Here is a 25,576-nt window from a genome sequence, read left to right on the forward strand (position 1 = left end):
CAGTGCTAGAGAAGCACAGATAAGGGGTTCCCAAACCCAGACTTGGGGAACAAGGTATCAGAGAATGTTTTCCAAAACAAACGATGTCTGAGCTGCAGCTTGAACATTAAGTTCACAATGACTGAAAATATAAGAGGGAAGAGGAAAAGGAAGAATGTTTCAGGCAGTCAACTTAACATGGGAAAAGCCAAGATGTGAGAGAGTACCTAAAGTGTTCAAGGAACTGAAATAAGTTCAGGAACAGAAAAGCCATTATTGCTGTTCAGTCGCTAAGTCATGTATGACTCTTTGCGACCCCGTGGACAGCAGCATGTCAGGCTTCCCTGTCTTTCACAATCTCCTGGAGTTTGCTCAAACTCATGTCCATTGAGTCAGTGATGCTATCCAACCATCTCATCCTAAAAGCCATTAGGCTACAGAAACAAGCAGGAGTCAAGACAATGAAAGGCTTTCTAAATCCCGTTAAGAAGCTTAGATGTTATTCTAACAGGAATATGATTATCAGAGCTGTATTTTAGAAACAGTCACTCTAAAGTGCAAGATTCTAGTTAGAAGTGTTAAAAGTAGAGGCAAAGCACCAACTGAGAGGAGCATTTGAGAACACACCTAAAAAGACGTAGCCTGGACTGGATGATGGAAAGTGGACAGGAGCCAAGACAGAAGTAGAACATAAATGGGATTTGGCAATAAACTGGACGTGGGGATTCAGAGAGGGTAGAGTCAAGAATTATTAAGCAAACCATTCAAAGCCACAATGCACAGGTCTTAAGTTTTACCTGTAATTCATATACAATGCCCAGTACTAAATATATTTGTTAAATGGATAAAAATTTTGTATTTACACGTGTATGTATGGCTGAGGCCCTTCGCTGTTCAACCGAAATTACCACAACACTGTTTGCTAATCAACTATATCCCAATACAAAATAAAAAGTTTAAAAAGACAAAAAAGACAGATTTTGTATTTAATGGCAAAAAAGATGACAAAAACAATTTATACCGACAAAAGGAAAAATATATATCTGGCTATGATAAATACAACTCTGACTATAATTTTTTTTAAGAAGCTACTTTTACTTAGTACAACAACTGTTTGGGGTAAACAAAAACTAAGACACCTCAGACCACAAGGGAAGTGAGGAACCGTATCCAAATAGCAACCCAGCACTTGCTGGAAACTGGGTATTTCAGAATTGCTGAAGCACATCCTGACTGAGGGGGGACCTCGGTGATCTACTGCTGCGTGACTCTTCTACACATCCTGCAATTTCTACACTGCAACTAAAATGTGAGCTGGCCCTGGAATAAAGATAGTACGTGACCTTCAAGCACTGGAAACTTTACTGAGGCGGGGAGGGCCAGCAAGCCATCAAGAAGCCAAGTGCCTCCTTAAACAAAATATTTCTGCAACTTGCCCCAGATTTCACAGCTGGGATGATGTTCGTCTGTAGAGCTGACCAATAAAATGCTAACTTCAGTTGTTAATATTAGCAAATATTAGAAACTGGTAGGCAAATAACACTTCAAAGATAACAATAAAAAAAAAAGTTCAGAAAAAATTAAAATACACAGGTTCATAATACAAAAGTCACCAAAGACTGAGGTTAACAGAACAAATAAGGTTTTAAAGAAAAGAAATGCTGACATGGTTAATAAATGGAATTAAGGTCGGAAATACACATAATCTAAAAATGTCCACAGTTTATGTTAAATTTCCAAATTAATCTATTCCCAAGACGAGAAAATTTGAAGAAGCAAAAATCGATACAATCAGTTCTTTACCTGCAGCTCCTTTGAGACTCGTTCTAAGTGGTTAGTTATCTTTTTAATCAGATCACTGTACATCTGCTCCGAGTGCTGCTGGCACACGCATTTATACACACAACTGTGGGGAGGAGGGCAGACAGAAAAATCAACAATGACGCACTTAACTCAGCCCAAGGTAAAGGCATACCCTCAATATATAACCACTGGTGAATTAATTCGGGCCTAACAAAGTAACCAACTGCAACTCTTAAACAAAAATGTACCCTGCCCCAATCAGTGTTCAGACGGAAGAGCCAGCACTGCCAGCTACAAAGAATCTTTCTGAGGATCCTATTAACTATTTTATCAGAACTAGATAACCTAATACTGGGTAATAATCTGAATTTGACTATGGGAACTACTTAAAAGTCAGCTTCTCTCTTTGACACTGAAAACTGAAAGTGAAAGTGAAGTTGCTCAGTCGTGTCCGACTCTTTGCGACCCCATGGACTGCAGCCTACAAGGCTCCTCGGTCCATGGGATCTTCCAGGCATGAATACTGGAGTGGGTTGCCATTTCCTTCTCCAGCAGATCTTCCCGATCCAAGGATCTAACCCGGGTCTCCCAAATTGTAGACAGACGCTTTACTGTCTGAGCTAATAGGGAAGTCCCATTAATGAACGTTAAAATAAGGAAGAGAGAGAGTGATGCACAGCCGAAGTTTCTAACTCACAAAAGTGTTTGCAATGTAATGTCTTTGTGATTCACTTGTGTAGAACAGCACAGCTGTCACTGCCTCCTCTTGTGACTGGGCTGATCTGACATCCCACCCCAGTCCTCACTAATGTGGCTACTTTCACCTACCAGGAGCTGGGAAACAAAATCACCAAAGATAGGTAAACTTGTGTATCATAAACATCAACAGAACAAGCTAGCACCTCCCCATGACACTGAAAGGACAATTTTTTTTTTTTTTTTTTGCCTTTTTCACTGACCTCTATAATTTCTGCATTGTGTTGGTGGGGGTGGCAGGCTGAGGTAGGGTTAACAATACCTTGATTTGAAAACCAATTCTGAAGTAAGAAGTACAAATAAAACCCCCAATCCACAAGTGTGTAATATAAATAATTTATAGAGCCTCACTGTATGTATCATACATTATATGCATACATACTGCCATAATTCAACTTGCTGTGAACCTCAATATACCCTCTAAAATCCAAGCAAATAAAATCTTGACTTACCTGTATATCTGTTCATAGGATATGGGGATATAGTCACCAGGACTCTGAGTTAAAAGCTGATCTATGGCACCATCCAATTTTGGCCAGTATGTGCTCTTATAATCTTCAATAGTTATAACATTCATTACTAAAAGTAAAAAGTAAGATGAATATTACTATGTGCCACATATAAAATAAACACAAACCATAGCAGTTTTTCAAATTCCTCTAATTTTACATTGACAATCTATCACCTAAATATAACTCAATTATTATTTCACTTCCAATTTCAAAAAGCCCAGTCTGATCAGGGAATTTAAGCAGCCATTAATTATGATTTTAAAAATTACTATACAAAAGAGAAAAAAAATTACTATAAATCTACCTATCATTAAAAATAACAAAACAAGCAATTCTCTCTGGTTCCCTTTGCAGTTTTCTGTGATGACTGAAGCATTCCTAACATGCACTGACCTTCAAATACACATTGTCCATGATGCGACAAGATGGCCTATTCAGGAATCGCAATAAAGTTCTAGGAAACTTAACTTCTAATCAATCTTTACAGAAACCCCTGGGAAAATCTACCTAAGGAAATGACTGTGGAGATTAAATTCCAAATGCTAGAGTGCTAGAAACTTGCCAAGATTTTATGGCACCACCAGGAGCTCCTGGACATGACAATGGCTGTGATGCAGGCTCACGCGATCCCACCCTTCAGATAAGCCCAACAGAAAAGTGTTGAGGAACTCCAGCCGTGTATTGAAGGCTTACCTCATTCCTAACGGCTGGCTGGCTCTTATTCCTCCAGGATGGGTTTAACAAAGCGTTTACATAACAGCCTGTTCTAACTGTGAAATCCAGGGGCGATGGGGACTTCACAGCAATGAAACGCTAATAGTGAGAAGAGCTACCCGAAGCACCTAAAGTAACTTGCATCGTAGAGTCTCTATAGGAGCGAACAACTACTAGATCAGCCATTTTACTATTGAGTTTATCAGAAACTTGGGAGCAGAAGGGTGATTTCCCCAAGAGGACACAGCTAATCCCTGGCAGTGGTACCAGGAAAAGCAAAGTCTTGATCTGACATCTTTCTATCACGTTAGTGTTAGTCGCTCAGTCATGTGGGACTCTGTGACCCCATGGACTGTAGCCCACCAGCATCCTCTGTCCGTGGAATTCTCCAGGCAAGAATACTGGAGTGGGTTGCCATCCCCTCCTCCAGGGGATCTTCCGGATCCAGGGGTCAAACCCGGGTCTCCTGCATTGCAGGCAGATTCTTTATCGCCTGAGCCACCAGTCCATTTCCCAATTTTAGGTTCACTAAGGTTCAAGATATTTCTCATATCTCTGTGTCACATCTATTGTGTTTGTTCAATACTTTCTTTAAATCAATTGACTTTTGGGGGGGGGCTTTAATATACTTAAAGGACACTTGAGGATTTAACAAGTGATTTACACAACATGGAATAATCTTAAATGTGTTCTGCTAAGTGAAAGAATCAGATCAAAAAAGCTATATATATATGGTAAGACTCTCTTATTTATAAAGGCAAAACTGTAGGGAGGAAAACGGATCAGTAGCTGCCAGAGACTGGAAGGTTGAAAGAGGGACTGTCTACAAAGGGGAAGCAGGAGGAAATGTTTAAGACAATGGACTCTTTTGTATGGATATGTGGTGGCGGATACACCACTCCGTGCATTTCTCAAAACCAAGAGAACTAATCACTATAAAAAGTAGATTCACTGTATGGAAAAAAAAAATTCAACCAGGATGTAGTAGTAAAGATGGAATGTAAACAGTGACAAATAAATCTAATTTACAAATGAATCACATAGCTGCCACTAAAAAAAAAGGGCTGGCGGGTGAGGGCGGGGGGCGGGGGGGGGTGGCGGTCGGGGGGAAATGGAGACAAAAGTAGTGTTCTGACTCTATACAAGGCTAAAGACAAAAAGAACTGGACGTGTGTGTGCACACATAGGCACACACACAAAAGGCAGAAGGTGGTCAGATCCTGGAGGGCCTTATGAGCGGTCGAAAGATTCTGCCTTTCACTCTGAGTTAAGAGGAGGAGGGTTTTGAGCAGTCAAGTTATGTAATCTTTGATTTCTATGTATCATTCCAGCAGCCTTATGTAAGAAAGCTGTGAGATGGTGGGGGGCTGGACTATGTGAGAGCAGTGAGGACAAGAGGAAAGGTCAGATTCCGCATGTATTTTAAGGGAAAGCCAACAGGATTTGCTGATGGTTTGGATGTGGGATGTGAGAGAAGGGTCAAGGATGACTCTAAAGTTTTTAGCCTGAGCATCAAAGGATGGGGGTGCCATTGACTAAGATGTGGAGGACGCAGGAGAAGCCACATATTCAGGAGTTGAAACCGCTGGTACCCCGCCCACCTACTCTGCCCACAAAGGCCATGGCGGGGGGGGGGGGGGCACCTACCACTGTTTGCCAAAGTGCTATCTGGCTGCCACTCCTCTGCCTGAGGGAGGGGGCAGGTTGGAAGTTCAAGAGAATTAACACCCCCAGGAGCCACCATCAAGTAATGATTAATGAGTCCTCGGGCACACATCCTCAGCATCTCCCTTTACTCTGGGTGAATGCTGCGCCGACTCCCAAGCCCCCACTGGGAACACACTCCAGTTGCCACGGTGCTGACTTCTTTACTGGCTTCCTTACCATCTCGGTCTCTCATCTCCACACTCTGACAGGTGCTTCCTAGAATCACCCCCTTGGGCATAAAACTACCCATTCTTCAAACAAAACAAACAAACAAAACCCATCAAAAACAGAAAAGTAGTACCATATTAGCAATATGCCCCATAAACATAAATACAGTTGTTAAATTCTAGTGAGGTCCTACTGCCTTGAAAGATTGCGTGAAGCTTGCTTTCCCAGCGATAAAAGGGAATCAGCAGATATTGCAAAGGATTACACGCTATCTCCAAAATACCACCTCCCCTTATGCCAAGTCCCTTCGCTGTCTAACAACGTTGTTAATCGGCTATACCCCAATACAAAACAAAAAGTTTAAAGTTTGAAGGAAAAAACTGAAAATAACTGAAAACCAAAGAACTCACTCTGTGATTCTAGGTTACGGAACCTATCAGTGTGTGGGAGACTGCAGGACAGAGGAGCCTGGCATGCTGCAGTCCATGGGGTCACAAAGAGTTGAACACAACTTAGCGACCGAACAATACAACCTCAGTGTTCATCATCTAAACCACACCATACACCTGCTCCATGCCCAAAGCTGGGAGCTGAGAACGCTAACATGTTCAGATCAGAAAGAAAACTTCAAGTCCCAAAAGCCAAGAACGAACAGGCCAACCCACAGGCTCCTGGACAGCTCAGTTCAATGAACTCCATCTGGCACTGGAGCCGGCACTGGAGCTGCCTGCTTTCCAAGCACGGGTCCCACACTTCTACAAATCTCCAAGGCAAAGATCTGATGGAGGAAAAAGAACCTAAGATGTGAAGTCCCGCAGGTGTAAGGACAGGATGAAGTCCCAGTACAGAAGCAAAGATTTCTGATGCCTCTCGGATATCTTTCATGTGGCACTAAAGAAAAAAAAAAAAAAAAAAAAAGCTCTGCTTTTAAATATCTTTGAGAACAGACTTTCAAACCAAAATGAAAAAGGCACAAGTCACAGCAGAAAATTTTAACTACTATTTCCACATCTAAAAAGAAGTTATAGCTATTTCCACATATATTTTGCTTGAAAAACCACAGAAAACCAATTCACTTACTTGCTACCTATTATGGAGTGAATGTTCACATCCCCTCAAGACTCATGTGTTGAAATCCTAACCCCCAGGGTGATGGTATTAGGAGGTGGAGCCTTTGGGAGGTTTTCAGATCATGGGGGTGGATCCTCATGAATGAACTGAGTGACTCTAGAGAGCCCCCTCACCCTCTCCACAATATGAGGACCCAGGGAGAAGGTGGCCTTCTATGAACCAGGAAGCAGGCTCCCTCACCAGACTCCCAGTCTGCCAGGGCCTTGATCCTGGACTTCTCATCTCCAGAAATGGGATCGATAAATAAGCCACCCTGTCTACAACAGTCTGGCCCAGCAGCAGGAACACTAGCTAGCATGTGGTTTCTCAGGAGCCACCCAATCTTCACCACAGTAGAAAGGAAGGCAGAACACAGATCAGCATCTGCCAGCTACAGGGAGTCTGAAGGGTGAGCACCGGCTGGTGTTCATACCTTCAGCCAAAGATCAAGAAGGGTTTTCATATCACTCTGCGGTCAACACTTAAAACAACAATCCCGACAACTTTTAAAATACTTAATTCCTTGCTAATCTCAACCCAATCTCTGATTTAAAACAAACCAAATAATATTAGCCATGTGTTTGGTTTATCTAACACTTGATACACACAGCCTCAAACACTGTGTGTGCCTGAACCCACACAGCCTTGAATTCTAAAAATAGATCCTCTTGTTAGAGAAAGGTAAGCAATCCCTTTCAACTCTGCCCACAAAAAAGTTCAGACTAATCAAAAGAAATATAAAATACGGAACCTAAACAAAACCTAACTGAATTTTATCTAGGTTAGATTCCCCAGCTTGAAAAAAAATGCACTATTTTTCAAAGTGCCTAAAGAAGATACTCTAAACTCAAATGCCTGCAAGGCCCAGGCCAGTAACATAGATGAGTAACACAGACCTGGCACAAGAATAAAAGACCTGTGAGCATTTCAATGAAGTGGAGAACGCACATGCCCTCTAAGAGACATTCATGTTCAAACAATTTAAAAACCCTACAGCCTCAAAACATCATGCCACAAGGCTTAAACTTTGAACCTCATAAGATAACAAGCTCACATAGCCTACTGAGAAAGTACTACAACTGATCTTTACTAAAATAAAGTGAAATACAATCTGAAACACATGGAATAGCTGGAATCGGAGGTTCAGAAAGTACTGTCAGTCAGTTTGCCAATAAACGAGAAACTACTGGGGATATGTAATTCATACCAGGCAAGAATAATTATGTTCAACTTTCATACTTTGTTATCCAAATAACTTGACATATTATGTGTTAAATATCAATCTTCCTCAAACCAGACACAAGCCCTTTGGAGAAGGAATTCATTCAATGCTAGATTCCCAAGTCCAAACTAGCACACGATAGGTATTCAATAATGCATGTGAAGTAAATTAATTTAATGGAAGACAAAATAAATGTTTAATATAAAAACAATTCAAGGCATACTACTTATCAGTAGCTTTGGAATTAAAGTGCATTTGGTTTCACAGACTAAAGCAAACCCTACCAGATATTCCTTTTGAGTATTTTTTTTTCTTGTTATTTGTTTGTAAGGGGAGGATATACTCAGAAATTATAGCAGGCATTATTAATTCATTCTAGATCTACTGCAAAGACTGGTCACTCCCTTCGATCAGTGGCTCCGAAAATGTGATACTAGAAGCAGCATCACCACCACCTGGAAACTTGTTCATTTGATGTAAATGCAAAACACGGCCAGGGCCCAACCCAGACCTGTGGGGTCAGAAAAGGAGGGAGGGTGTAACACATGATGCAGAAATCCCTTTGAGCCCTTCAGATGATTCTTCTGCCTGCCTCTTAGAGAAGCACTGCCCACTGCTCCTACTACGCTCAGAACAGCCGGGGGTCACAGGCGCTCCTGTTCTCAACTTGCTAGCATGTGGTTGTTGGGTCTGAACAACTTCAACCGCAGAACAAATAAAGGTGCACGTGTAACAAAGAAAACAATTTAAAGGGCAGCTAGTCAAAAGAGCCTTCAAGTTCTAGTCTTCCATTCCCTTCTCCCCACCAAAAAAGCCACCTTCATTAAGAATTGGCTCCTAAAGGAGAATATAGTATTGGCAATTATGAAATAAATGATTAAGCCAAATTAAACAGGCTAAATTATGTCTCAAGCATAATGACTTTTTAGATTAATTACAACTAATTACAATGAGATAATCTGACAAGTCAACTAGGAGAAAAAAGATCTGGCTAGGGTACATGATTTAAGAGAAAAAGTATGATTTCTTGTGGTCACAGTGTGCCCATCTATCAATAACCATCTTGTAAATCTGTGTGGTCTAAAACTTCACCCCCTGGTAGAATATTCTTCTCCCTCCAACATAAGGGGAAGTCTGAAATCTTTCAAGCAATGGAGCGAGAGAACAAATCCTGTAGAATGGGGAGAAGCCTTTGGAAAAAAAAAAGAACAGTCACAGTGGAAGAGAATTAGAATCAGAATAAGATTGTGCAGTTTAGCAAATAAATGGAGTTTTCCTCTTTCTTTAAAAAAAAAAAAAAATCCCTGTTACTTATTTCTCTCAATAGGAAAATAATTTGATCCAAGCAAAGAAAACAGTAGTTTAGCTGCTCCCAAGAGAACTGCCCAGTTGCGGGAAAAAACAGTAAAAGAAGTTACCAAATCCTTTAAATATATTTTTCCATATTAGAAGGAAAAAAACAAAACCTGTACCAGCTACTCAGGTATATTTTGATTCACCATTAAAAGATGATAGCTAATGTTAAATGTTAATAAAGGAATTGTTTCTAAAGTAAGCTAAAACTTTTTAAGAGCTACATGCTCTATGGGGAGTTTATAAGTTTTAAGTTCTAAGTTCCATGTGTCTGGGAAGTTTCTAAGTTTTAGGGCATATGGTTTATATAACTTAATTTAAACACTATGAACAATATAAAATATCTATTGTGATCATTAAGAAGTCATTCTTTGTAATGTTGTTATATCCATGTAAACACTGAGTTACATTTATGTAAACAAATAACTAGATTAACATTTTGGTCCAGAAAAGAATTATAAGATAAAGACACTGGAGCCTTGGAGAAAAGCTATGACAAACTTAGAGCATTAAAAAGTAGAAACCATGCATATTAAAAAGTAGAGACATGCGTATTAGAAAGTAGAGACATCACTTTGCCCACAAAGGTCCGTCTAGTCAAAGCTATGGTTTTTCCAGTAGTCATGTATGGATGTGAGAGTTGGACCATAAAGAAGGTTGAGCACCGAAGAACTGATGCTTTCAAACTGTGGTGCTGGAAAATACTCTTCAGAGTCCTATGGACAGCAAGGAGATCCAACCAGTCCATTCTAAAGGAAATCAACCATGAATATTCACTGATGGACTGATGCTGAAGCAGAATACTCTGGTCACATGATGAGAACAGCCAACTCTTTGGAAAAGACCCTGATGCTGGGAAGACTGAGGGCAGGAGAAGTGATGATAGAGGATGACATGGTTGGATGGCATTACCCACTCAATGGACATGAGTTTGAGCAAACTCCTGGAGTTAGTGAAGAACAGGGAAGCCAGGTGTGCTGCAGTCCATGGAGTCACAAAGAGTCAGACATGGCTGAGTGACTGAACACCAACCATATGGAACTATAGAACCTGCTTTGCCTCGCTTCAAGTGACATGTTTCTTTTCCCAAACACCATAAAACTTACACAGAAATACATTCCACTATTACTTAATTTGAGAAAATGTAATAGAAGGGTTGGGGCTTCCCTGGTAGCTCAGCTGGTAAAGAATCCGCCTGCAATGCAGGAGACTGTGGTTCAATACCTGGGTCGTGAAGTTCCCCTGGAGAAGGGATAGGCTACCCACTCCAGTATTCTTGGGCTTCCCTGGTGGCTCAGACAGTAAAGAATCTCCCTGCAATGCAGGAGACATGGGTTTGATCCCTGGGTTGGGACGATCCCCTGGAGGAGGGCATGGCAACCCACTCCAGTATTCTTGCCTGGAGAATCCCATGGACAGAGGAACCTGGAGGGCTACAGTCCATGGGATCGCAGGGAGTCGGACATGACTGAGAACTGAGCACACAGCAAAATAGAACAGCAGAAAATTCCTTCATCATTACTATGTTACAAACAGAAAATAGGCGCTGAGGCCTACCAGCAAGATTGAAACTGACATTACTTTAGAATAATTCCTGCGCATTATTCCACAATATCACACTTGAGCCTGTAAAAGAGTTTCCACAATGAACATGTTATTTATGAAAGCACATATACGAAAACGGTCAAGTGCTATCAATATATCCTTTATGGCTCCAACTCCAACTAATCCCAAATCTCCCCATGCTCAAATAGAAAGCATCTGCTCAATTGAGGTTCCACAGGTGTGAACCATGCCAACTTAACTGTAGGTCTGCCACAGTTTTAAAATTCCGTTACTTCTTGCAAGATTTAAAGTCAACTCTCCATGGCACTGACACCAGGAAAGTAATTACAGTAAGAGCAGAAGGCAGGACGCGCTGAGGCGCAAACACCAACAGGTGAGCTAATCTTGCCCTGCAGAACCCTGAGAAGTTCACAGGAGGACACTGAGCAAGGTTAGAGACAGAGAATTAGTGGGAAGGGTGAAGGCTGGTTACAAATCTGTAGACTAAACAATGAGAAAGAGAAGGGTTATTCTGCACAGAGACTGAAAGATAAGAGCTTGGGACTCCAGGACGAGATACACGGTAGGTGGGTGCGTAGGTGGGAAGCTCAGGGCTGGTGAGTTGAACTGAAGTCAAAAGTCAAAACAAGAAATGCTCAAACATCCAACCCTGCCCCTTTTCTTTAATTCTAGACCGCCACTGGCAAGGAGTAATGTTTTTACTTCCTATTTGGCAGATCACCCAAGAAAACAGCAGTTCTGCATCCAATTAGCCTACAGCGAAGACCAACACTTACAGAGGCAAAGTCCCTCGCAAACAAAGAGCTACCAATTACCTTTTCACTTTTAAATATGAATAGCTGGCAAAGGATCACCAAAATTTGCAAGGTTTCAAACACGAGACTGGAGAAGGAAATGGCAACCCACTCCAGTACTCTTGCCTTGAAAATCCCATGGACGGAGGAGCTTGGGGCAGGCTACCATCCATGGGGTCGCAGAGTCGGGCACAACTGAGAGACTTCACTTCACTTCAGACACGAGAGACCAAAAAAACAAAAATTGCAAAAACATAAAAGCAAAGATAATTAAGAGAATAAAATAAAACTTAAAAAAAAAAACTTTATAATTACTATGCTCAGAGAAGACAAAATTTTTAAATGGTGATGAAAAGGAAGCAATCCAAACACTCTCAAGATTAAAAATACAGCCACTGTTAAAAATCCAACAGAAAGCATCAAGAAATTCTCCCTGAGTTTAGAGAAATAGAGGAATAGTTTAAGAGAAATAGAATATACTGAAAAATAGTTAACAGACTTAGAAGATCAAGGCAGGAAATTCAACATTTGACTACAAATAATTCCAGAGAACAGAGAACAGTAAAGGGAGAAAAACACTGACTCACTAACCTAAAAAAGCATCCCGATAACTTTCTCAAGGGAGAAAAGCCACATGCAAAATAACAAGAATAAAAATTGTACCTAAATTCTCCACTGTAACAGTGCAAACTTATAAGTAAAGGAAGCAACAGTTTAAAAATGATTTACGTAAGAATTCTCAACCCAAAGTGTTAATTGAATATGAAGGAGCATTTTTATATATTCAACACCTGAAACTATTAGCCATACACATTTTTCTCACAAGTTTGCTAGAAAATATGTTTTATACACACACACACACACACACAGGAATATACCGGTAAAAAGGAAGACATGAAGTGGGGTGGCCAAGACAGCAGAGTAGAAAAATCCTGAATTCATCCCTTCTGCCATGGAAACACCAAAATTACAGCTCCTTACAGAGAAGCTATCTAGGAGAACGGCCCAAAAACTAGCAGAAAAGCTACTCCACAGCTACATACCTAAAGAAGGAATCACAACGACCCAAGTAAGAGGAGACACGGTACACTCAGGACTCACAATTCCAGGTCAGGGATTCACAAATGCGAGGAATATCACAATCACAGACGTTCTCTCCAAGGAGTGAGGCTCCTGAGCCCACCTCAGGCTCTCCTACCCAGGGCTCCTGCACCAGGAAGACGAGCCCCAGAACCTCTGGCTTTGAAAAGCAGCAGGGCTTGTGTCCAGGAGAGCCTACCCACTTGCTGATCCTGGAGAGCCCCCTGGAGAGGCAGGAGGCAAACCGGACTCCCCCTGGGGGTGGAGATGCTGGCAGCAGCCATTTGAGGGCGCCCCTTCTACCAAGGTAACACAGCCCTGGCAAGTGACACTTCGGAATTCTCCCCTAGCTTATCATTGCTTGAGGCTTACCCGCCCACCAGCAGGCAAGCCCCAGGCCCAAGGCCAGGCAGAGAAGCCTACTTCACCCTCCAGCAGGCTTCACAGCCAGGCTGGGGGCCAGTGCTACCCACCAGCGCACCAACCACAGAAGCCCCACCATAAGAGAAGGGCGCAGGCAACCTACAGGGGCGCCCCAGAACATGTGACTCGGCGACCAGCAAGTGTGTGCTGCTGGGACCCACAGGATGTCTCCCACATGAGGCCATCGCTCCAAGACAGGGAAATGCAACCAACCCACCTAACACGGTGAACTGGACAAATGAGCAGAGGAACATGCGCCAAAGACACAAGACAAAACCTCAGAAAAAGAACTAGATGAAGTGGAGGTACACAGTCTACTCAACAGAGTTCAGGGTAATGATCATAAGGATGCTTCCTAACTCAGAAGAATGGATAAACATGGTAAGATTTTAAATTCCAAACTGGGAAAGGAGGATTTCAAGGCTGTATACTGTCACCCTGCTTATTTAACTTCTATGCAGGCAGAGTACATCATGAGAAACGCTGGGCTGGAGGAAGCACAAGCTGGAATCAAGACTGCCAGGAAAGAAAGTGAAAGTGAAGTCGCTCAGTGGTGTCCGACTCTTTACGACCCTGTGGACTGTAGCCTACCATGCTCCTCCGTCCATGGGATTTTCCGGGCGAGAGTACTGGAATGGGTTGCCATTTCCTTCTCCAGAGGATCTTCCCAACCCAGGGATCGAACCTGGGTCTCCTGCATTGTAGGCAGACACTTCCCCATCTGGGCCACCAGATTGCTGGGAGAAATATCAATAACCTCAGATATGCAGATGACACCACCCTTATGGCAGACAGTGAAGAGGAACTAAAGAGCCTCTTGATGAAAGTGAAAGAGGAGAGTGAAATAGTTGGCTTAAATAAAACTCAACGTTCAAAAAACAAATATCATGGCATCTGGTCCCATCACTTCATGGCAAATAGATGGGGAAACAATGGAAACAATGAGAGGCTTTATTTTCTTAGGCTCCAAAATCACTGCAGACGGTGACTGTGCCAAGAATTTAAAAGATGCTTACTCCTTGGAAGAAAAGCTATGACCACCTAGACAGCATATTAAAAAGCAGAAACATTACTTTGCCAACAAAGGTCCATCTAATCAAAGCTATGATTTTTCCAGTAGTCATATATGGATGTGAGAGTTGGACCATAAAGAAAGCTGAAGGCAAAAGAACTGTGGTGTTGAAGAAGACTCTTGAGAGTCCCTTGGACTGCAAGGAGATCCAACCAGTCCATCCTAAAGGAAATCAGTCCTGAATATTCACTGGAAGGACTGATGCTGAACCTGAAGCTCCAATACTTGGGCCACCGGATGCAAAGAACTGACTCATTTGAAAAGACCCTGATGCTGGGAAAGACTGAAGGCAGGAGGAAAAAGGGATGACAGAGGATGAGATGGTTGGATGGCATCACCAACTCATGGACATGAGTTTGAGCAAGCTCCGGGAGTTGGTGATGGACAGGGAAACCTGGCGTGCTGCAGTCCATGGGGTCACGAGGAGTCAGACACAACTGAGCGACTGATCCGAAGGTTTTAAAATAGTTAGAAAATACTGAGAATCAAACAGACCCTAAGAATACAGTAACTGAAATTAAAAATGCACTAGAGGCAATCGACAGTAGATTAGGTAAAACAGAGTAACGGATTGGTAATCCGGGAAGATGACAATAGAAACCACCCAAACTGAACAGAAATTAAACTTTTGTTTCAGTACTTCCAATATTCTAAAGCACAAGAAATGAGAACGCTCAGCTAACCCACTGCCAACGGATCTCTCCACCCAAATGTCCCACAGATAACTTAAAAGAGACACATACACATACACCCCTACCCATACTCCTTCCTTATCCATATCCTCCCTTCTTCACCCCCAAATTTTATAGACTATAGTCCCCAAATGCTTTCAAACTACCGCACAACTGCACTCATCTCACACGCTAGGAAAGTAATGCTCAAAATTATCCAAGCCAGGCTTCAGCAATATGTGAACCATGAACTTCCTGATGTTCAAGCTGGTTTTAGAAAAGGCAGAGGAACCAGAGATCAAATTGCCAACATCCGCTGGATCATGGAAAAAGCAAGAGAGTGCCAGAAAAACATCTATTTCTGCTTTATTGACTATGCCAAAGCCTTTGACTGTGTGGATCACAATAAACTGTGGAAAATTCTGAAAGAGATGAGAATACCAGACCACCTGATCTGCCTCTTGAGAAATCTGTATGCAGGTCAGGAAGCAACAGTTAGAACTGGACATGGAACAACAGACTGGTTCCAAATAGGAAAAGGAGTACATTAAGGCTATATATTGTCACCCTGCTTATTTAACTTCTATGCAGAGTACATCATGAGAAATGCTGGACTGGAAGAAGCACAGGCTGGAATCAAGATTGCCAGGAGAAATATCAATAACCTCAGATATGCAGATGACACCACCCTTATGGCAGAAAGTGAAAAGGAACTAAAAAGCCTCTTGATGAAAAGTGAAAGAGGAGAGTGAAAAAGTTGGCTTAAAGCTCAACATTCAGAAAACGAAGATCATGGCATCCGGTCCCACCACTTCATGGGAAATAGATGGGGAAACAGTGGAAACAGTGTCAGACTTTATTTTTCTGGGCTCCAAAATCACTACAGATGGTGACTGCAGCCATGAAATTAAAAGACACTTACTCCTTGGAAGGAAGGTTATGACCAACCTAAATAGCATATTGAAAAGCAGAGACATTACTTTGCCAACAAAGGTCTGTCTAGTCAAGGCTATGGTTTTTCCTATGGTCATGTAGGGATGTGAGAGTTAGACTGTGAAGAAGGCTGAGCGCCAAAGAATTGATGCTTTTGAACTGAGGTGTTGGAGAAGACTCTTGAGAGTCCCTTGGATTGTAAGGAGATCGGACCACTCCATTCTGAAGGAGATCAGCCCTGGGATTTCTTTGGAAGGAATGATGCTAAAGCTGAAACTCCAGTACTTTGGCCACCTCATTCGAAGAGTTGACTCACTGGAAAAGACTCTGATGCTGGGAGGGATTGGGGGCAGGAGGAGAAGGGGACGACAAAGGATGAGATGGCTGGATGGCATCACTGACTCGATGGACATGAGTCTGGGTGAACTCCGGGAGTTGGTGATGGACAGGGAGGCCTGGCGTGCTGCGATTCATGGGGTCACAAAGAGTCGGAAATGACTGAGCAACTGATCTGATCTGATAGTCCCCAAATGCTTTCAAACCGTGGGGCTGGAGAAGACTCTTAAGAATCCCTTGGACAGCAAGGAGATCAAACCAGTCCACCGTAAAGAAAATCAACCCTGAATATTCACTGGAAGGACGGTTGCTTTAGCTCTAATACTTTGGCCACCTGATGTGAAGAGCCAACTCATTAAAAAGACCCTGATGCTGGGGAAGATTGAAGGCAAAAGGAGAAGGGGATGACAGAGGATGAGATGGTTAGACAGCATCACTGACTCAATGGACATGAATTTGAGCAAACTCAGGGAGATAGTGAAGGACAGGGAAGCTTGGCATGCTGCAGTTCATAGAGTCGCAAAGAGTCGGACACAACTTTTGAGACTGAACAAGTCCCTAGATATTTCCAAAATCTGAAATCGCCTCTGTTCCAATCCTTAATTTGCTCAGGCTGTCACATCTCTTGTCATTACAAGCCCCTAACCAATCTCTGTTTCCATTTACTCTCTTTTCTAATCGAACATGCTAAGACAAATTTTACCAAGGTGACTCCCTGTGGCTCCTGTTCCCACAGAAGAGAATTCCACCCCTAACCTGGCATGCCCTTTGCATCTAGACCTTTCTATCTAGGTTTAACTTGTGCCACTCCCTCCTCACACCCTGCTGCTGCTGCTGCTGCTGCTGCTGCTAAGTCGCTTCAGTCATGTCCGACTCTGTGCAACCCCACAGACGGCAGCCCACCAGGCTCCCCCGTCCCTGGGATTCTCCAGGCAAGAACACTGGAGTGGGTTGCCAATTCCTTCTCCAATGCATGAAAGTGAAAAGTGAAAGTGAAGTCGCTCAGTCGTGTCTGACTCTTAGCGACCCCATGGATTGCAGCCTAACAGGCTCCTCCGTCCATGGGATTTTCCAAGCAAGAGTACTGGAGTGGGGTGCCATTGCCTTCCTACAATAATTTCAACTGAGTCTTCCACACAGGCTTCTGTCTCTGCAAAGGAAGTCTTTTCGAGCCCAACCCTGCCACCTCAGTCCTCCCAACAAAATGTTCATTTTCAAAGATTCTTTTTCCCTCTGTGCTACCATGGACATACATAACTTTACTACAGCATTTAATTATAACATATCACAATCATCTGTCCATCAACCTCCATGCTAAATTCTGTCTCATTCATCAAGAGAGGCTAAAATATTACCTTGGCATACAGAAGACAAAAAATATCTGTTAGATAAAATGCCATCCTAGACAGCACACCTGCAACTACAAATTACTCCTCCTCTATCTGTGGAGGTTAACAGCCAAATAACTACAAACGATGAAAAAAATACGAAAGGCCAGTTTGCTCTGCCAAGACATATTACCAAAGAATACCCAAAATAACTTTTTATATAGCTTTTAAGTTTACAATGTGATTATATCAATATATGGTCTGCAGCTTACAGAGTTACTGTTTTTAAAGAGGAACTAAACAATACTCATTTTCTTGAAGGATTTGGGACTGAGCCTTACATAAATATTAATGGATTTCTCTTACAGTTTCATCAATGTCACTTGTGCAATTTACACCAAAAAATAGCAAGACAAGGGACCTCCCTGGTGGCCCAGTGGTTAAGAATCCATCTGCCAATGCAGGAGACATGGGTTCAATCCCTGGTACGGGAGGATCCCACATGCCCGGGAGAAACTAAGCCTACAGGCCACAACTACTGAGCCTGTGCTCGCGAATTCACAAGCCACAACTACTGAGCCCACGGGCAGCAACTATTGAAACTCTCACGCCTAGAGCCCGTGCTCCACAGCAGGAGAAGTCGCCACAGTGAGAAACCCACACCCCGCAATGAAGAGTAGCCCGGGTCACCTCAACTAGAGAACGCCCACACGCAGCAATGGGAACCCTGCGCCTGTACAAATAAATAAATAAAGGCAAGACAAGATCCCCAATGAGATCCTGAAATTTGGACAATCGGTTGATATCACAGTGATGTTTGCTGCTCTGGAGAAGGAAATGGCAACCCACTCCAGTATTCTTGCCTGCAGAATCCCATGGACAGAGGAGCCTGGCAAGCTATAGTCCATGGGGGTCGCAAGAGTCAGACACGACTGAACAACTAAACCACCACCAACTGCACTAAGACAGACAGTGAGAAGACACCAAACCACCACCACCGATGCCACAAACAGTGCATACTGTAGGGCCTGAATACATTAGCTGATCCACTTGGAAAAGAATCAACCTGGAAACTGACAGATAGGACTTGATCAGATAAAGAGCAACTTTACTCAGGATTTACTAAAATCGGTTAACACTTTCACTAAATTCAGAAGTCAATTTTAACAGACTTCTGAATCACTAATTTTAAAAAGTGATCTCATTAAGTTCAATTAAAAATACTGTGAAGATTTCATTTATCTGGAGAAGCTTCTGGTGTACTGTGCTCATAGTTCTCCTGAGATCATGACACAAGATCATCAGTCAATGCAAAATCCCTCCCAGCCACCTCCTTCCATCTACCCCTTCACTGCCTTTTATCCTCACACTCAGTTCCACCTGCCCGCAGCCCCAAACCATTCAGACAGGGAACCATTCTAGCCTATTTAGTACATTTGGAATATAAACAGATGTGACATATGCTACATCTGAGCAGAGGCTTTCAAAGCCATTGGGTACTGCCGTCCACTCTCTTCCCTTTGCCTCCGCCAAGAGTGACAAGACCCAGAAGAGAGGTGTGCCTCAGAATGAGATGACGTGTGAAGAGTGACAGCCAGCTGTCAGCCAGGAACATAACATGACCAAGAAATAAATCTTTACTGTTCCACAAGCTTCTAAAATTCGGGGGTTAGTGTTATAGAAAGCTGACTAACGTGCAATGAAAAACTGAAGTAAATAATTTCACTTCCCAAATTACATTCCATCAGTCAGACACATCTGAATGAGATTTGGAAGGGGGAAGTGAGGCAAAGGACAGATTATTGTGGCTGGTGGCTCTGGCAAACAAGGTTAGAGATGTCAGAGTTTGTGGCAGCCAAACTCTGAGTTTCAGCATCTGGTCACCAACTTCAAGGACGAGGGAGGCAACTGTGATGATTCAAGAACGCCGGTGGTGGCAGCAACAGCAGCCTGCCCTGGGGAGTGCGGCCAGTGGAGAGCCTCACTGACTGCATGTCTCCAACCTATCCGACAATTTGCAAAGGACCTGGTTTTTGCTATTAAATCTCCTGTTGCTTTAGATACCTACTGTTTTCTTGGACTGAACTGTGGTTGATGAAGTATTTGGTACCAGAGGAGTTACAGGACACAGACTCAAGTTAGGAAGCTGACTTTGGTTTGCCAATCTAATTGGATTTAAAGGCAATGATGGGCATTGCTACCATTAGATAACATAACGCTAACACTAGATGACATGGAGCGGCAAAGAAAAACCTATCACCTGCAGCTACCTGGGATAAAGGTCTTCTTGAAGAAAACACATGGCAGGCTGCTGCGGCTGTCAGGATGGAAACAAGAAAGACGAGAACTGGAGTGGGCTGACTCTGATGACAGGTGAATGCTTTAAAAAAATATTTAGCTTAGTAAACCGAGGGCCAAAGAACATCCACGATTGCAAAAAAAAAAATGCCCTTTAATGCTTAAAGGCAAGGGTTGATAGAGCTAAAAATGAGAAACAGAATGATTCTGCAAATTACAGAATTACCAAATAAAAATTCAAATTCTAGACAGATCTCTTAAGTAAAAGTTAGGACACTGATTGTGAAATGGTAGGACTCTGAGACCTGAAATGGGGTCAGTTTGGTGTTTTATCAACCTGAGAATTCTGACCTCAAAGCACTCACAGAGAGGAGGACCCCTTCTCCCCAACATGAGGCTGATCTTCACTTGGCAGAAGCCCCTTCCACAATACTACCTGGAAATACACCTCCAACTAAATTACATTTCCCCAGGGGAACAAGCACCAAATCCAAACAAACAGGAGCCAGTTTTTTTTTCACTCCAAAAAAACTAGACGCACAGTAGTTAAAACGTAACTCATCTTATTGTGCTTTGTTTTACTGCACTTTGCAGATACTGGACGTCTTACAAGCTCAAGTTTTGTGGCAACTCTAAAAGTCAGCCAAGTCTACTGGTGCCGTTTTTCCAACAGTATTTGCTCACTTTGCGTCTCTGTCGCATTGTGGTAATTCTCAAAATATTGCAAACTCTCTACCAGCAAAAAGATTATGACTTGTTAAAGGCTCAGATGATATTTAACATTTTTTTAGCAATAAAGTATTTTTAATTGTTATGTTTGTTGTTTCTTAGACATAATGCTATTGCACACTTAACAGACTATACTATACTGTAAATATAACTTTTATAGGCAATGGGGAAACTAAAATATTCACGTGGTTCACTTTATTGCAATGGTTTGGTACATAACCCATAATACCTCTACATAGGCCTACGTAGACTTTCGGAAGACTTTTTAAGAATTCTAAAGACTAAAATATAACTTTAGATGAGACTTAAGTTATCAAAAGGAATACACTAACTGAAGATTCATTGTAATATCTCAAGAAACTAGACATAATTATAACAATTCGCTCAGTTAACTGACTGAAACCTGGATCCAATGACAGCCTATGTTAAAAACAGTTGGAACTCCTGCTGATCAAGAGCAGACTTGAACTAACAACAAATTAAACAGCAAAGACAACACAGCAATAGAAACTATCTGAAGTGAAGCACAAAGTGGGGTGAAAAAGCTGAAAAAGATAATGAACAGAAACTCAGTGATTTAGCGTACCTAACATGTGCGACTGAGGGGCACTGCGCAGTCATTCTGAACGATAATGTTCCAAACTGGACAAATTCCAGAACCCTAAGCTCAAAGAACACTAAAAAGAATAAACCTAAAGAAAACTCTACCCCCAAGGAACACACAATCAAACTCAATTTGATATAGTGAAAGATAAAATGAAAATCTTAAAGAGAGCCAGAAAAAAAAAAAGGACACATTACATAGAGAGGGAAGTAGAATATTCACAGATTTATTATGAGAAATAATGGAGGATGAAAGACAAAGGAAAGACATATTTAAAGTACTGAAAGGAAAAACAAGGCAATACAAGACCATCAATCTAGAATTGTATCTCCAGCAAAAATATCCTTAGAAAATGAAGGTAAAAAAATACTTCCGTGAACAAGCAAAAGGTGAATAAATTCCAAGGTAGAGCCCTTGGCAATATTAGGCACTGCAAATATCTTCTCTAATTCTTTCATCTCTCTGTCACTGAAAGAAAAATCTTTCATTTTTTTCTACAAAGTTATCATTTTTTCACCTCTGTTTAAGTCTTAGCAGCTTTAAGATGCCCTTCCCTGTCCCGAGGGAAAGAGTGTCTTCAACATTGTCTTCCATTAATTTTCTAACTTTTCCTTTCACACTTAAATCTCTAATTATCTATAATTCATCCCATCTGTGGTGTTATATTGTTTTTTTTCCCATACAGTTGAGTCACTCTTCTGAGCTACATGACTTTCTCCGATGATTTATGATAACACCCTTAAGTTCCTAAACATTTATAGGTTAACTTTCTGCTCTCTAATTTGTCCCCCTCAGTCTATGTTCTCACATTCCTACTAGTTTTTATTACTATAGTTTTGAAACAGAATCTTAACTTCTGATAAGTCAAGCCCCGACCAAAGCAAATCTTCAAGACTGATTTAGCTATTCAGACTTTATCCTACCTGTCATATAAATTTTAGATCTAGGTTATGGAGTTTGTCAGAAAAAACGACTGGAATTTTGACGGCAGTTTAATCAAACTTACAGATTAAAATGGGAATCTGCCTGACAATGAAGGAGATGTAAGAGATGTGGATTTGATCCCTGAGTGGGGAATAATATCCTCTAGAGTAGGAAATGGCAACCCACTCCAGTATTCTTGCCTGGGAAATTCCATGGACAGAGGAGCCCAGTGGGCTACATTACAGTCCATGGGGTTGCAAATAGTTAAACTCGACTGTGCAACTGAGAACACATTTCTGGCTCCTTAGTCAAGTTCTCTCCTTAAAGATCTTATGTGTTCTTAGGTTCATTCCTAGAGACTAGTTTGTTCCCATTATTGTATACAATATTTATCTTTGATTACCTTACTGATTGCTTATTGCTAGTGTACTAAATACTACTAATTTCTGTAGGTTGATTTTAAAAGCAGTAAGCCTGCTAAACTCTTACTAGTTTCAACAGTTTCTCTCTTGATTCTAATGGTTATTCTAGATAAGTAATATTATCTGCAAATAATGAGTTTTCTTGCTTTCCTTCTTGTTCTTAGACTTTTTATTTTTCCTTCTGTAGTGTCAGTCAAGACCTCCTTATGTTAAATACCAACAGTGATACAACGGCATCCTCATCTTGTTACTGATCTTAAAGTAAGGGTATCTAAAATTTCTTTATTATTATTTGCTGTAGGTTTTTGGTAACGACCATTATCTAGTTATCTTGTATTCAAAGCTTGTTAAGATTTTTTATCATATATCGGTGCTGGATCTTATCAAATGATTTTATAGTATAGAAATAATTGATGACTTTTCTCCTTCAGTCTATTAATGAGACAAATTACATTAACAGCTAAACAGATGTTGAACCATATTTACATTCTTAAAACAAACTCTATGGATCAAGATTCTTTCAACACATTGTTGGATTTGATGAGCCAGTATTCTATGCAGGATTTTTTGTTTATACTTTCTCATATTGTATATGTATTCTCATATGTATAACTTTCTCACATTGACCTCAACTAGTTTTGAAATCAAGACTTTACTAACTTTATAAAGTGAGCTTGGCATCTTTTTTTTTCCCCCCCTATTCCAGAAAAACCTTTAAAAAGAAATTTTCATTTAAAAATTCATTGCAACTCGGTAAGATTATCTTCATACAGGGTTTTCCTGAAAGGGGAGGTTTTGCCATTGTTTATTAAATATTTATTAGTCAGCTCAAGCTATCTATTTCTTCTGATACCAACCTTCATAGCTTATAGTTTTCTAAGAATTTATACATTTCCTCCAGGCTTTCAAATTTATAAATTATAAATTAAAAATTATTTTTTAAACATCTCACGTTTGTAGCCGTTTCCCATTTATCACTTATTTTATCAGCATCTTTTTAAAATCAGAGGTCTGTTTAGCTTATTTACCTTCAAAACATCTTTCAGTTTGGCCAATCTTTCTTTCCTTCCTAATTTCACTGATTTCTGCTCTTAACTGTAGGCTGTTTTGTTTTTTTTTTTTTGGAACTCTTGAAATGAACTTGGTAAAAGCACTGAGGCAAGCTTCCTTCAACATTTAGATAAGTCACCCTGCCACTCTGTCTCAGATCTGGTTTCACTACATAGACTTCAACACAGAAACTATACACTATAAACAGTTTTCTCTCCTATTCACAATAAAAATAAAACTAGACAAATCTTATCAACCCTAACTACATATGAATGTCTCTATGTTGAAGGCAAATAAATAAGGTAATGTGCTTGTTCCCCCAAAATATGTAAGGCTACCACTAGGTACCTGAACCAAGGCACTTTCTCTGCACAGCTACTTGGACAATTACTGGTACAGCTTGATAAAATTAGCAACTAGAAATAAAATCTCCAGTTGCTTTACCAGATGCCATTCAAAACTTGTAGTTATTAATAGGAGGGGAAAAAATCTGGCTGTGGCGATCGATTTCCACCACCACCAGCCCCCCAAAAAACTCGCTTAAAGCAGAAGCACTTTTTTTTTTCTAGCTGTGGAAGCATACATCCCTGGCTGGGGACAGTTTCAGGTACAGAAAAGATTTTGATTTTAAATCTTTCTCCCTGCAATTGAGCGTTAAGGGGGATCACTAACATAAAGTTCAACATTCAACACAACCTTGGACTTGGACACATACCGAATGGCTTATTCTTATGAGTGTAGGCTTTGAAAAATAATTTTATACAGTATTAGCTTCAAAACGGATGTCGTAGCTCCCACTGTACTGGTGTTAACTCAAGAAGCAACTCATACATTTTCCCTATGAGGATGCAGAAGGCGTGCACTGGAGACGGGAAAGAACGAAGCGCAGATACAGGTCAACTTTCTAATTCCTGACTTGCTTAAAGCAGGCTGGCTAAAAGCGCAGAAACACAGTGGCCAGATTTTTTTTCCCCTGGCTGCAAAAAAAAACAAAAAGACTGAAGGCCTCTCCCTAACGAAACCCGGGCAACCTTATACTTTTCCTTCACGTTTGAGGGTAAAACTTAAGGGGGAACGGAGAAGAAAAGAGCTTCCTAACGTTGAGAGCGAGCCAGTCGTGATATGGATCGCGTCTGCAGGAGAATTCGGGGCTGCGTGCGTTTAACCCCGGCTGCTCTTTTATAGGCCAGGTAATACAAGAAGCCAGGGCCGCTCCGGCGCCGGCCCACCGACACCAAACCGGGAAGGGAGGGAGGGAGGGACGCGAGGAGGTGGGGAAGAGGAGACCCGGGCCTGAAACAAAGGAAGAAGGGCTGGCCGAGAGGGACGGATTCGGCGTCCGCGTGGGGAGGAGGAAAAAGCCAAGGCTTCTGGTGAAAGGCTGGACTCACAGAACTTGGAGGTGGAGGTGTTGATGTTGATGGTGGAGCCGGGGGTGGGGGCGGGGGCCGCCTTGGCCACGGAGGCCGCGTCGCCGCTCTTCAACATCATGATCACCCCATTGGCCTCCGGCGGCGGCGGCGGTGGCCCCATCGGAAGCCCCTCCTTGGGGCCTTTCCTGTCCACGGAGACCGCAGGCATCGCCAGCAGCTGACCGCCGGGAGTCTCTCGGGCAGGGGCTGGGATAGAAGGCGGGGGTGGCGGGGGCTGCCGGAAGCCCTCCACGGCGGCCTCCCAGTTGTTGTGGTTCTGGTCGTCCATCATCGCCTCGTAGCTGCCCCCCTCCTCCTCTTCCATGCTTTCCTCCATCCTGTAGGCCCCCAGCACCCGCCCGCCTTCACAGGCACCTGCTGCCCGTCTCAACCCCGGGCCGGGCCGAGCCGGGGTAGGGGGCGGGCACCGCAGCCTCCTCGAGCCTCACATCGCCGAGGGCCGGAGCGGGCGCGGAAGGGAGGGGCAGCGGCGCGCCTCGGGTCTCTCAGTCTCCGCCGGGACGCCTCTTTGCAGACAGGGCTGACGGCGGTGGGCGCTCCCGGGTTCCACTCTGGGGAGAGGCAGCCGTAAAGCGGGAGCGCCCCTCAC

The 25,576-nt window shown here is 42.3% G+C and overlaps 1 protein-coding gene across 3 annotated transcripts in view; it reads right to left on the reverse strand.

Moving 5' to 3' along the window:
- Nucleotides 1–25,550, reverse strand: part of CACUL1 (CDK2 associated cullin domain 1) — a 70,092-nt gene extending 44,542 nt beyond the window's left edge. For all 3 annotated transcript variants that reach the window (XM_086377647.1, XM_086377648.1, XM_086377649.1), the window contains exons 1-3: nt 24,946–25,550; nt 2,991–3,117; nt 1,783–1,885 (exon numbers count right to left, since the gene is read on the reverse strand). In XM_086377647.1, the coding sequence (XP_086233773.1) occupies nt 1,783–1,885; nt 2,991–3,117; nt 24,946–25,303 (588 nt within the window). In that variant the 5' untranslated portion in view covers nt 25,304–25,550. The remainder of the gene's footprint in view (nt 1–1,782; nt 1,886–2,990; nt 3,118–24,945) is intronic.
- Between the last annotated feature and the right edge of the window lie 26 nt (nt 25,551–25,576).

The sequence above is a fragment of the Bos grunniens genome, chromosome 26 (assembly GCF_055505025.1).
Source record: "Bos grunniens cultivar Pamir isolate PY7600 chromosome 26, Bosgru_T2T1.0, whole genome shotgun sequence".
Taxonomy (NCBI): Eukaryota; Metazoa; Chordata; class Mammalia; order Artiodactyla; family Bovidae; genus Bos; species Bos grunniens.